Source organism: Mus musculus, chromosome 15 (assembly GCF_000001635.26).
Source record: "Mus musculus strain C57BL/6J chromosome 15, GRCm38.p6 C57BL/6J".
In the NCBI taxonomy this organism is placed as follows: domain Eukaryota; kingdom Metazoa; phylum Chordata; class Mammalia; order Rodentia; family Muridae; genus Mus; species Mus musculus.
In genome coordinates, this window is record NC_000081.6 from 83,694,610 (window position 1) to 83,708,235 (window position 13,626).

Here is a 13,626-nt window from a genome sequence, read left to right on the forward strand (position 1 = left end):
ACATTCCTCAGACCACAGGGAGGAGGGGTCAACCACCGGCCACCTGCAGGTAGGGGAGGCCCAGAGCGACCATTGGCCACCTTCCTCATTCTCTATAGACCAATCAGTTTAAAAGCCACACTGTTCTGCCAATCACATTGTGCCTAATGGCTGCTGCCTGGAGAACTGTATAAAGGTCTCCATGATGGTTGAGCATTGTCATTCTCTCTCTCCATGTTCAGGGCGACCCCAACATGTTGGAACAATAAATTCTTCTTGCTTTTTGCATGGATTCCCAGCTCTGAGTTGTTCACTCAGGGAGTCCCCAGTAAGCTAAGGCTTGTCAGTCTTACAATGGTGTCTCTACACAGCAGTAAAACCCAACCTAGGACACACCCCTTTCAGCAATCTGTGCCTGTCTCCTGGACCCATCTACTTCCCTCTTCTATCATTCTCTAAACACAGTGATCTGTCCCTAATCCCACCAAGCTTGTCTTCCTTCTATTAGCTTAGAGGTCTCCAGACCTCTACAAGGTACTTCCTCCTCCTCCTCTTTGACGTCCTCTCTCACATCTGTTCCCCTTAAATCACACGAAACCATTAAAACCACCTTCACCATGAGTCTAGAGGGGACTTCCCACACTTGACCTTGTTCTGCAGGGGCAGAGCCACCCCGCAGGGGAGGCTCACCCTGGCCTGAACGAAAGCCCAGACAGAAAGGCTGCCCGTATACATTCTGGCCACCATCCAGCAACCACCACGGGACATGAGCCAGGAAGCTTCCGGATGGTTCCGGCTCCTGGCCATCCGGTCCGCCATCTCCAGTTTCATGTCTTCCAGTTGAGTCTCCAGACACCTTGGATCAGAGAGTGGATTTTCCTGACTTGGTCCTTGTCCCACGGAACCCACAGGCAGAGGATGATGAAATTCCACGCCACTTGATGTGGTGTGATTTTTCATGCAGAGCAATGTGAGCAAAACTCATTGATCAGGCAGGTCACTCCCCATCCCCACCCCCTGGCTATCTGATGGTGCTCCCCCACCTCGGGTACTTTCTGTGTCTATCATTACTGTTTTGGGTGGATCTGATCTGACTGAGCTACTATGCTGAGCTGTATGTTCGCATGTTGTTGTCTGTGTTCCTACTATGTGAATGCAGAAGGGTGAGCCCATTACTGATTTTCCTTACTGCTTGTGTGGTCAGTGGGTACCCAGTAGGAAAGCAGAACAACTTTGGTGCCTACACGAATGCTTGAACACTGTTGAACAACACTTCCTCTGCCATGGATACAGGCTTCCATCTTTGTTGACCTGGGGCCCTAGAGGGTTTCCACGCAGTCCTTCTCTCCTGGCACCTGCATTTCCATCATGGAGATCAGCTGAGCAAGGGCTGTGTCCAGGTCGCAAATCCCCGTTTTTACTCATTCTATAACTTATATAGGCAGCTTGTCAAGAGCAGAGAGACATGAACCCTGAGGTCTGGAGGCACGGATAGTGAGCGAGGAGGGTGCAATGTAAGAGGAGGCATAGGCAGGGCCCTGAGCTGGGTACCCTGGGGAAGCAGCAGGGCTTTGGAAAAACAGGGCTATATACTGTCACCTGGAGTAGGAGATGCATGAGCAAGGGGTCAAACACTTCCCTCAGTGCCGGGAGGAGGTGCTCACTTGCCCTTTGGCACACCTCTATCCACCTGGTCTGGCAGGTGCTGGGATTACAGAACAGACCTGGTGGCCCCAGGACTGGGTGCATGCTTGACATAGAACATCCCTCTCTCAACCTGGGGCTTTCCTGGGCGCTGTGGGGCAATGCTTATCAGCAGGCACAGGCTCAAGTCTTGATGTGACAAATGCTGAGTCTGGTCTTAGCTGTGCTTCCTACTGGCCCTTGTGGTCATTTCCCTGAGTCGAGATTTCCTCATCTGTAAGGATTGGTACCAGTGGCTTCTATCCGTCTAGGCCCTGGATTCTAGAATGAGGCTGCTAATGGTGTCTACCTGTGGATGCTGGGGATGTGGGGGAACAGTGAGAGAACACAAACCCAACACGGGGCAGCCTCACAGTACAGAAATGCACCCCCTATCTTGCCTAGGTAGAACTGCCTCTGAGCAGAAGGTATGGCACACAGTAGGTGCTCAATACATGTTCGCTGATACAGAGCCATCTGGTTAATCAATCAGCTTGTCTGCTGGATGCGACTACAAATAACTTCTCTTCAACGGGGATCAAAGTGCTGGGGACCAGTCCAAAATTCCAGCTGTGAGCGACTTGAGAAACACATTTTTCAGTCAGTCAAGTAAAGATGAAGGATGAAGACATCTGGCTCAGTGAACTGATGGCTTTCAGAGAAAAGAGAGCCTTGCTTTGTGGAGGTGGGGGGAAAAATGACCCGCTGCTGGTTCTAATTTAAGATGAAAAAAAATCTTATTCTATTAGCCTAAATATTGCTCAGCTGGCCGATCGCACCGAGTTTGGAATAATATTTTTGAAACTGAACTGCTATTTCAAGTAATTACACGGGCTAAAGGCAGCCATTCCGGCCTGAGTGAGATCCCATCCCAGTTTCTAGTCCCTCTGGTGTCATTTTCTGTTATATTTGAGAAATTCCTCAATAAAGATGTCAAATAGAGAGAGGGCTTCACCCTCCAGAGCACAGACTTGGCTCCTTTCCAGGACCCTGGTCACAGACAAGCTATCTTCACAGAAAGCAGGCCCGCCTGCTCCAAAGTACAGAAACTGGGAACGCTCAAGACAAGAAAGTGACCCGTCAGCGCCCCAGCCTCACTTCTGGCTGACTCCGGATGTTTTTCAGCTCCCTCTATTGCTCTGTAAGATGCTCAGGGGTTTGCCCCTGCCACCTTCCCTAGGAATCCAGCAGATTCTACAACTGGAACAACGCTCTCTCTCTATCCAGACTTCTGCAGTCAAAACAACATTCAGGGACGACTCTTCCCGGAGTAGGGCAGGCTGTGGCTTGGTGTCCGAGCACAGGTGTAGGAGCCACAGGCAGCAGTGTGGACAGGGAACCGTCCAGCAACTCAGCCAGCCCTTCCCCAGCCACCCAGCAAGCCTTGGGGGTGAAAACCCTGTGCTGGGAGCTTTGGCAGACAGCAGGACGTTCTATGAGCGACTAATGGAGTGTGTGAGGAAGTGAAGTGTGTCCCCTCTCCAGGGGGGACAGCTGGGGCAGCCCCCTCCAGTGCTACACTGAGGTGTGGGCAAGGGTGCCCTACCCTGAACATCACATTTTTAGGGCTCCTGCGCCATCTCCCTTGTGCTTGCCAGCCTCCTTCTGGAAGACTGGGTTCATGAGTGGCACATGATTCCTTGCAACATGTTCCTTCCCCAACCCCACTCCAGACTGTTCCCCGGGTGAATGAAACATTAACCTGTCCTGTCTAAATGGCTTCGACCTTTTGATTCTCAGAGGGACACTTGTGTCTGAGCCACAGCAATAGGGCAGCTGCTTTGGGGCACAGGCCCATATCCCAACAGGTTAGGGGCCCTCACGCTCAGGGTAGTGTCGGACGCAGGAGGGGCAGAAAGGATGGGGGGGAAACAGTTTCTGCCATACTTGCAAAAATGCAAGGAGTCCTAGAATTCAGAAGTCATATCCGGCCTACAGGTCACTAGGAGGGCGTTTGTGTCAAGGGCGGGAGAGCTTTGGCATCACGGAGGGATTATAGTTCTATTGGAAGCAGGTCTTCCTTGGGATCCTGCCTTGAGTCTCACAAATATCAGGGGGGCAGGGCAACAGTCACCTAGCAACAGTGAGAAGAAAAACAAAATTTTTTTAAGACAGTATCACACGTAGCACAGGCTGGCCTTAGGAACACCTGGCCCTCTTGCCTTCACCTCTCAGGCACTTGGATCACAGGTATGCACCAAGATTCCTGGCCACAAAGACTGATGCTTGTGTGCCATCCCCTGATTTGAATTGCTGACAGTTCCCTCTGTGATGGCAACATCACAAGACTACAGCGGGGAGAACTCAAATGTGCCCCTGGGTCGGGGGGGGTGGGCTTCCAACTTGAAAACTTGGCTAGGACATAATGGTGACATCCAGCCCTGGGTCTCCTCCAGATTTAGTCAGCCCGCCACGTCTGAGGCTGGTGTTATAGACCATTGCATAGCTGTGACAACTAAGGCAGGAAGGGCCCAAGGAGTTGGGTCCAGGCTCTAAGATTCCCAAAGACTGGGGGCAGCAGAGTTTGCGCTGGACTCTTCCATGGCCCAGCCCTGTTCATTCCTTAATTATAATTTGACTGAGCCCTTATTGTGTCACAGTCATCAGTGCTTCCCTGCCCCTCGAGTGTGCACGTATGTGTGTGTGTGTGTGTGTGTGTGTGTGTGTGTGTGTACACGGTGCATGTGCCCGAGAAGGCTGAAAGCCAGCCTGTGGTGTCATTTCTCAGGCACTAGCTTGGAACTCGCCAAGTATTGGCTGGGCGGCCAGTGACCCTGGGAATCTTCCCAGCTGTGCCTCCCAGGTTGACAAGACAGCACCGTTGTCTAGACTTTAAGTGTAAGGACTGGGGATCCAGCTCAGGTCCCTGTGCTTACCAAAGAAGCACGTTACCAACGGAGCCATCTCCCCAACTCCCGGGCACCTATTCTTAATGTGCTTCGAAGCTGGAAGGCTGCGGCTCTAAAAGTTCAGCCTGGGGGTCACACTGGGGGTCGGTGCTGGAGCCGGCTGCAACCGAGGCCCTGACTCCTCTGAGTTGGAGCTTTCTCTTGAGAAGGAAAAAAGACCAAACAAAAGAAGCCTGTAGGAAAGGTCTGCCCTCGGCTGCCACAGGATCTGTGCTCAGAGTGGGAGGGGGCAGAGGGCTCTCGCCTAGGTCTTTCATATCCAGCAGTGTAAAAAGAATCCAGAGGGAAAACAGTGTGGTTGAAACAAAGACCCGTACAGACGTCGCCGTCAGGCTGGAGGCTGGTGGGGTGGGGGGTGGGAGGGTGCCTGCCCTAGCAGGGGTAAGGGTGGCCCTTCACAGAAAAGAACACAGAGCCCCAGCCAGGGAGTCCGGGGAACACAGACCATGGGCTCTGGTCCTGGAAGGTGTTGTTATAATACATTTCCACGGGTGGCTGAGCATCTGACCCATGCCGTGACATTTCTGGTGTCAGATGCTCTGTTGCCTACATCTGTAATTTCTTTTCACAGAACCCTCACCCAAGCCCTACATAGGAGACAGGGATGACACGTTTCACATTGTAGGTAGGAAACCGAGGTGCAGAAAAGCGAAGATACTGACCAAAGACTAAACAGCAGCTCAGAACTGGAGAGTCAGGATTTTAGTGTCAAACCAACAGCATCCAGGTCTGTCCCCTGGGCCAAAGTGATGCTGCTTGCTTCTAACAAGATATCCCCCACCTCCCACCCCAGGGGACAGTGGTGAGCTGTGCCTTTGCAGATCATTCTATTACTGAACCGTATTTGCTGCAGTGTAGAAAGCAGTACACATATGAGGTGAAGAATAAATGACATTTCACCTGGAGGTGGCACTGTAAAAGCTGTGTGGTCTCTGGTCTGAGGCCCTGCTTGGCTCTGCAGTCCCTGAGCCCAGCCTCAAGGAGCAGCCTGCAGCCCTACACACACTGTGCCTAGACCTACCAACATCTTCCCCCTCCGAGAGCGTGAGCCCCGCTGAGAGCTTCCTCTTTGAAGCCCTGGCAATTCTGCTTCCACCCCCCCCCCAAGCCTCACCCCAGCCAGGGGTAGCTTTTCACAGGCCCTTCTGGTCTTTACTAACTCTTGTCCAGACCTCTGTTTTGGCATTTCTTTGGGGTGTAATTACATGTTCACAGATCTGTTTCCCATAATGAGCTCATCTGAGCCCCAACACGCGTTAAACAAAACCAGACAGGAGCTCTCAGCCTGACACGCCACTAGGAAGGAGAGGCCCAAGCAGTCGGGATATTGAACCCTTCTACCTAGTACAGAGAAACCAGCTGGCACCACGAGGGTCTGATCGGCCCTTTTAGGAATTCCTGCGTGCAAGGCTAGCAAATCCCAATGACCTTTCAACCCCTCGGCCCCGTTTGCGGCAGGGATTCTGAAGGGATCACATAGGGAAGCAGAGAAGAAAATGTTCTCTGCCTAGACTCACTCCGGATTCTGATGGCAAATGCAGATAGGTGGCTGAGCCTCGGGAGTAAAACTAACGCTGGCCGGTTGACCATTATGTCTGTACTCAGTCCAGGCCCTTCGGCTTAAGACCGTCATTTCACTCAGCCTGTCGACATAGTGGCACACTGACCCATATCGAGACCGTGACAATACTAGCAGCCGTAACAGCTTTCTCCCACAGACAGGACAGAAGAGACCCTGATAGGCCTATAACCTGCTCACAGCCAGGCACCTGACAATCACACATCGTGTCCTCCTGCTCTAACGGCTATGTTTCTGCGGGTCCTGGCAGAAGAGAGTTGGGGACAGGTGGAGTCTGTTCTGAGAGCCGTGTGTGGCTCACTAGTTGCTGTCCCTTGGGTTACAGACTGTGAAACACCTCCATGTCCCTTCCTCAAAAGATTCTGAGGCCTTAGCTCCAGAACTGTGAGTGTGGCCTCCGGAGGAATAACGGTCGTCATAGTTGCATCAGTTACAGTTGGCTGTCTTCTGTGCCAGCTACTTTTCTTTTCTGATTACTATGATCTAAAGCAGCTTAGGAGAGGATCCTGTCAGGAGGACCTGGCAGCAGGGGTTTGAGGAAGCAGCCAGTCATGTTTCATCCACAGCCAGAACACAGAGACAAGCCTCTCTGCTCAGCCCCCTTTCTCTTCTTCATTCAGCCTGGGACCCCAGCCCATGGAACAGTGACCCCTAAATTTACTATGGCCGCTCAACAAACCTAATACAGACTATCCCTCACAGACATACTCAGAGGTGCTCCCATGGTGAATCTGAACCCAGCCAAGACGGCAATTTTACCCAGCACGTCAGATGATCATTGGGGTGAGGAAAGGCAGCCATGGCCAGTCCTCATCCAGTATACCTGACATCCTTGTGAAGAAGAGAATCTGGACCATGAGAATGTCTGTAGAGCTAAGACAGTGTGAAGATGTGAGGAAATACTGTCTGCAAGCCTAAGAATTCTTGAGTGACCAGAGGCCGGGAGAAAGGCCTTGGGAAGAACTTTACCCACGGTCCTCAGACGGAAACAGCCCTGCCTTAATTTTGGGTTTTTAACATTTAGAGGTGTGTGAGGATTGACCTCTCTTGTGTAAGCCACCCAGCTCAGCCCTTTCTCCCAGTAAACCCAAGAAGCTCCAACAGGCTGTTAGCACCGTTTTTTGACTGGTGGAGTGACCAGCTGGAAACAGAGGCCACACGACAATGCCTGATGTGTACCCGATGCTAAAGGGACCAGATCCTGCTGACATCTGATCACAGGACAGCAAAACATGCAGAGGTGGATGGAGGACCGCGGGAGGACCGCGGGAGGACTGTGGGAGGCTAACCAGCAGTACATGCCATTTTTCTTCCTCACTCATCTACATTTTCTCAACTTAGTCACCCAAAATAATCATGCACATAAATTTTATATAATTGGCTTAAGATAGATTTGAACTGTGGACAATGGGAGGAATACAAGACTATAGGCTGAACTGCATTCCCTCAAAAAGACTCCAAACAATATTACCTTGAAATGTGACTAAATTTGGAGACAGAGATTTAGAGAGGTAAAAACTGGAACTGTTGGGGTGGACTTGTTCCAATATGACAAGTGTCCTTAATTTTTTAAATTAATTAATTTGTGTGTGTGTGTCTGTCTGTCTGTCTCTCTGTGTGTGCATGTATGTGTCTGTGTGTGTACATACATGTGTGCATGTGTGTATTTCTGTATGTGTGCCACAGTACACATGTAGTAGTTAGAGAGCAACTTGCAGGAGCCGGGTCTCTCCTTCCACCACATGAATCCAAAGGACTGAATTTTGGTCATCAGGCTTGGTGGCCGTTGGCTTTCTACACTGTAGTGGTTAGAATAAGAAATGTCCCCAAAAGCTGGGCAGTGGTGGTACACACCTTTAATCCCAGTACTTGGGATGCAGAGGCAGGCGGATTTCTGAGTTCGAGGCCAGCCTGGTCTACAGAGTGAGTTCCAGGACAGCCAGGGCTACTCAGAGAAACCCTGTCTTGGAAAAAAAGAAAAGAAAAAAAGAAAAGTCCCCATAGGCTCATGTGTTTGAACACCTGGCCTCCAGTTGGTGGCGCTGTTTGGGGAGGTTACAGGAGGTGCAGCCTTGCTGCAGGAAGTGTGCTACCTGCAGCAGACTTCGAGAGCTTCTAACCTGACCCCACTTCCAGTTTCTTCTGTCTGCTTTGTGTTTGCAATTGAAGCTGTGATCTCTGGCAAGCTTCCTGCTCCTGCCTCCATGTCTCCATGGCCGCTGCTTGCTGCCACACCGTTTCACTATGCTGTGCTTTTATTTCTCTGGGGCCAAAAAAACTCTACCATAGTCGCCTTAGCCGGGGTGCTTTACACAGCAACGGAAAAGTAACGAATGCCTCAAAACTGAGCCACATCTCTGGTCCAAGTGTCCTTAAAAGAAGCAGCAATCAGGACTCCGAGAGATAATACCAGATGCATTTGTGCACAATGTAAGTGGTCTGGCAAGCACAAGAAGGCAGCTCTTTGTGCCTGATCTCCAGAACAAGAGGACAAAAACCTCTGCCATTGAAGCTGCATGGTTTGCGGTCTGCGAATTGACAGACTACTACAAGGAACCAGACGAAGGTGTATCTTTGCACAGCCCCCCAACTCTACATGGTAGAACTGAGAAATAAAAAGGCTGTGCCCAGAGGGGAAGGCTCAGCCTCACCACTCACCCAGGCAGTTGTGTCCATCATGGGCCAGCATGAAGCCATCAAAGCAGGTGCACCTGTAGTTCCCAGGGATGTTGATGCAGTCATGGACACAGCCCCCGTTGTAGTAGTCATTCTCACACTCGTCAATGTCTGCAAGCGTGGAGACATGAGAAGTATCAGAATAAGAGCTTGGGTTCCTTCTCTCACCAGGGCGAGCCACTAGGATATGACTCACGAGGGGATGTGACTGCTTTAATTGTCAACTTGATTCAACCTGGAATCACCTGGGAAGAGAGTCTCAAGGAGGGATTATTTGCATTGGGTTCGCTTGTGGGCATGTCTGAGGGGGCATTGGCTTAAGGAATTGATATGGGAAGACCCAGCCCACTGTGGGTGGCACCATTCCCTAGGCAGGAGGTTCTGAGCTGGACAAGAGCGGAGAAATCAAGCAGAGCACAAACAAACAAGCAAGCAAGCATCATGCACTCATTTCTCTGCCCTTGTCTGGGGTGGACTGACTAGGTGTTTAAAGTTCCTGTCTTGCCTTCCCCACCACAGTGGACTGGGTCCTGGAGCTGTAATCAAGAGCCACATTCCCTTTCCCTTAAGTTGATTTTTGTTACAGTGGTTTTTTGTTTTTTTAAATCACAACATCAGAAATGAAATTAGAACAGGGGAATAGCTCAACGGCTAGTCAATAAAATACACTTGAAGAATTATTTGGACACACTCTTGGCTCAGCAGCAAGGCTAACAACCAGTTTTCAGAAGAGTCACGTTGTGTGGGTGTATGTGTGTGTTGGGGGTGGGGCTTCCAGTTCCTGCCACAGCGAAGCAGGTAAGAGTCAAGTCTGGCTCTGGCTCCTTCTAAAGACTTGCCAACACTGCCAACATATGGGGCGCTTCTACATCCATGAAAACTAGCTCTTTTGAAAGCAGGGAGACCAAGTAAAATAAACTCTGTACATCACCGGGAGTGTCATCTCTGGAATGAAAGAATGTCTACTACCCCCTAACCCCAGTAGCTGCTTTCCCTATGGCCCGAGGCCTGGCCTTCAGCTGCTCCAGCTTCCTTGTTATAACAAAGACTTCTGTCTCATAAACAATGGTCAATAGCTTTTGTAAAGGTCATTCTTTTTTGCTGTTTTAAGTCTTTTTTCAACATTTCCCAGCAGGGGTCAAAGTTCTGGGGTTCCAGAAAGAAGAATAAGAACATGTCTAATTAACATTCAATGAGCTGCTTCTAAGCCCAAGGGGTTGGCTGGACTGTATGCTGTTATCTCTAAAGTCCTTACAGGGACTGTGCTGACCAGACTTATGTCAACTTGGCACAAGCTGAAGTCATCTGAGAGGAGGGAATCTCAATTAAGAAACTGCCTCCATAAGATTAGACTGTATGCAAGCCTGTAGATCACTAAGGCCATTGTGGGTGAGACCATCCTTGGGCTGGTTGTTTTGGGTTCTAAAAGAAAGCAAGCCATAAGGTGCAAGCCAGTAAGCAGCACCCTCCATGGCCGCTGCATCAGCTCTTGCCTCCAGGTTCCCACCCTGTTTGAGATCCTGCCCTGACTTCCTTCAGTGATGGACTACGATGTGGAAGAGTTTCCTTCCCAACTTGCTTTTGGTAATGGTCATGGCAACCCTAACTGAGACAGGCACTCAGCCCCAGTCCGCTTGTACAGGGCACTGAAGGAAGGCACAGGGAAGATAAAACCATGCCAAAGGCCACACACCTGGAAGGGATGCAAGTAGGATCCTAAGAAGCGAAACACGACTCTGGCTTCCAGGCACAGAATGACCCCACCAGCCATGGTTGGGGCCTGGCACCTCTGGTACAGGTCTTTGGCTATACCACTTGCAAATACTCCCTAGGCTCAATGCCTTCTAGTTACACTGAGACCAACCTCCAGGGACTCTAGGGTGATCTTTGTACAGAGGGAGCATGTCATGGCTGAACCGAAAGTGAATCTCAAGACACAGAAGAAAAATTTCCAAGATAGAAGAAGCATTTCCTCCCCTATCTGCCAGGAGTAGAAGTTTGAGTTGAAGCTCTAGGAGAAGGTGGAAGGAGCCTGAACCCAAGTCTGAAGTGGGGCAGGGAAATCCTAGAGACCCGCACTCGCACCAGCTGGTGTACAGAGAAGCCATGGCACGTTTGATGGTTAGTTTAGTATAGGAACACTAGCCTGGAAACCCAGGAGCTCACTCACTTCTGACTCTCCTAGGAAGTGTTTAAGCATAGCACAGACACCCCAAGGAGCAAAACCAATAACCCTTGAAAGGATCCAATGCACGAGCCCACCCCACTACCCAGCCAGAAGAGGGAAGAACAAGGTAGGGGTTCCACCAAGGTCTTGGAGTCATGATGCTCTGCCCCTGCTCGCAGTGATCACCTGTGCTATCTGGGGAAGAGAACTGAGTCGCAACATGTTTGAATCATCTTTAACTCCGACTTTAGATATACCTAGTAGTTTAAATAACATTAAGGCAAGATGCGAGACTTTAGGTTTATGGAAAGCCTGCTGAGCACTATCCCCACTTAGGGATACCATTGCTTTTAGGCTCTGCATGCAGCCCTGGTCGTTCAGAGTCCTGCACACATCATTCTAAACATGTCTTTTAGGCTTCAATCTACATCCCTCAGGCAATACATCCCGGCTTTAAGTCACCAAGCTGCCCAGCTCTGGGATTCGCCTTCACAGACAATATTGTTTTCCTTCCATGTTGCAGATAACAAGAATGGCTTTTCCCTTCTTCAAGCGCGCACACACACGCATCTGTGTGTGTGGTGGTGGTGTGGGTGTGTGTCTGTATGTGTTTCGTGTGTGTGTCTGTTCAAGTGTGCTCATTGTGTGAATGAGCATCTAGAGGTCAGAGGCCAACACTGGCTGTCTTTCTGTATCACTCTCGTCTTATTTTTTGAGATGGGGTCTCTCAGATGAACCCAGAGTTCACTGATTGGGCAGCCAGACTGGATCCCCAGTCAGTTCCAAGGATCCAGTTATCCCCACCCCCACCCTGTTCCCTCACCATTACCCTTAAGTGCTGGAAACACAGGCACAGGTTCATCTGGCTTTTTTGTTGTTTACCTAAGTGGCTTTTCTTTAACATAGTAATAGGCTTCCTTCCACTGTCTGCCAGCATGGGCATCACCTCCGACTAAACGACCAGCTTCCCCACTCCAGCCCCCCCCCCCCCCCCCCCGCAAGCTAGTGACTGGCCTGATCCCAACAGAATCTGCCTGTGGATCAGCCAGACTGAGGGAATAGACTTCCGTGCCAAGAATAACCTTTCTCATGCTGCCCCTTAGAGGGCAGGGAGCCAGCCTTCCTGAAACAAGAGCCCCTCCTGGCCTCAGTGTAGTCCTATGGAGAGCTGTTTTTCACGGCTGATCAAACTGAAATGCAGAGAGGTCAGAGAACCGCTGAAAGTCACATAGGAGGAGACAGGACACATACATCCTTCCTTCCAGGTCACACTGCCTAGCACAGGCCAGCCACAGGCCAAAGGCTCCATGTAAGCTTCCATCCGTAGCGCATTTCTGCTGTGTACTGAGAAAGTTTCCTGGCCACCCAAGTGCTGTGCACCCCTCTGCCCTGCATGGATTCCTCCTTCATCCACACACATGTGCATGCCTTTCCATATGCTCAGTCTCTAGCCAGCCAGCCATACAGTCAGTCATTCAGCCAAAACCCATCTTCCTCCTGCTATCCACGTGTCTGTACGCTCTATGGCATAGCTCCCTAAGTTCCCACCCAGCACCTCTCCCATTTATCTATTTATGCCAAAAACATATTCACCTTAAAATGTGAGTTGGTGGATTATCTTTCCATTAACCAGTCACCTACAAACCTATCCATTTACCCAAGCAAACATTCATTTATATTCATATTCATTTTCATTCATTCATATATCCATCTATATATTTGGTTGTGCACTGTCCTCCCATAAATTAGAAATATGCATTCACACACCTGGTCACTCATATGTCCATACAAATGTTTAACCACCCATCCATAGATTCATGGCTGCAAACACTCACCCTCCAAATACACATGTATATGCACACATGCACACACCTGCACACACATACTCATTCATACACACTCACACATAGGTGCACACACATGCACATACACTCATACTCATGTTCACACTCACACACATGCATACATATACACACTTGCACACACAGTCACACTTATGCACACATACTCACACTCACACACATGTGCACACTCATACACACTCACACACAGATGCACACACATGCACACACACACACTCACACTCTCACACACACACTCACACACACATACACACACCCTGCGTACTCATTCCTCCTTATATCTAACATACAAACATGCATCCATCTGTCCATCCAATCTTCCCTCTACTCAATCACTCACTTCCTTCAAACAGCTTAAAAATAAATAAATACAACACGGGTTTCAGAAATAAAGGTTTAAGACAGAGAAAACAAGTGAGATGGGCTGGCAACACTGTTAAGTAATACAGCACGTAATCCCTGCCCAGTCACACAAGGTGAGCTTCCAAGGTGCCCACAGAGAAAGAAACACAATCTTTTATAGGGTTACCATGTCCACAACACGCAACTAAACCAGCTGTTCAGTGGGGGTAAGACCTGAGCATCCATAGGTCTCCAAATAGGGAGACATTCCTTCTGACTGGGAGAATCACCCCAGTGGGCCTGGCCTAAGTTTAATCGGTGCCTGTTGTCAGTGTCTAATGATTAAGAAGAACACTCTTACTATCAGGATGACAAGTAGTTTCAGCACCATAGTCTAAGATGCAATAAAGCAACTGTGGAAGTCAATGA

General features: G+C 49.9%; 1 protein-coding gene and 1 long non-coding RNA gene across 7 annotated transcripts in view; one reads left to right on the forward strand and one right to left on the reverse strand.

Moving 5' to 3' along the window:
- The window catches only part of Scube1 (signal peptide, CUB domain, EGF-like 1), a 122,469-nt gene that overhangs the window by 92,027 nt on the left and 16,816 nt on the right, over positions 1-13,626 (reverse strand). For all 6 annotated transcript variants that reach the window (XR_003951419.1, XM_006521242.4, NM_001271473.1 and 3 more), the window contains exon 3: positions 8,809-8,937. Coding sequence is in view for 5 of the 6 variants with exons in the window: in XM_006521242.4 (XP_006521305.1) it covers positions 8,809-8,937 (129 nt within the window). In the remaining variant the exon portion in view is untranslated. The remainder of the gene's footprint in view (positions 1-8,808; positions 8,938-13,626) is intronic.
- Gm52183 lies at positions 6-2,209 on the forward strand. The gene is made up of 3 exons (XR_003951516.1): positions 6-49; positions 820-949; positions 2,156-2,209. It is a non-coding gene; the product is annotated as a predicted gene, 52183 (long non-coding RNA).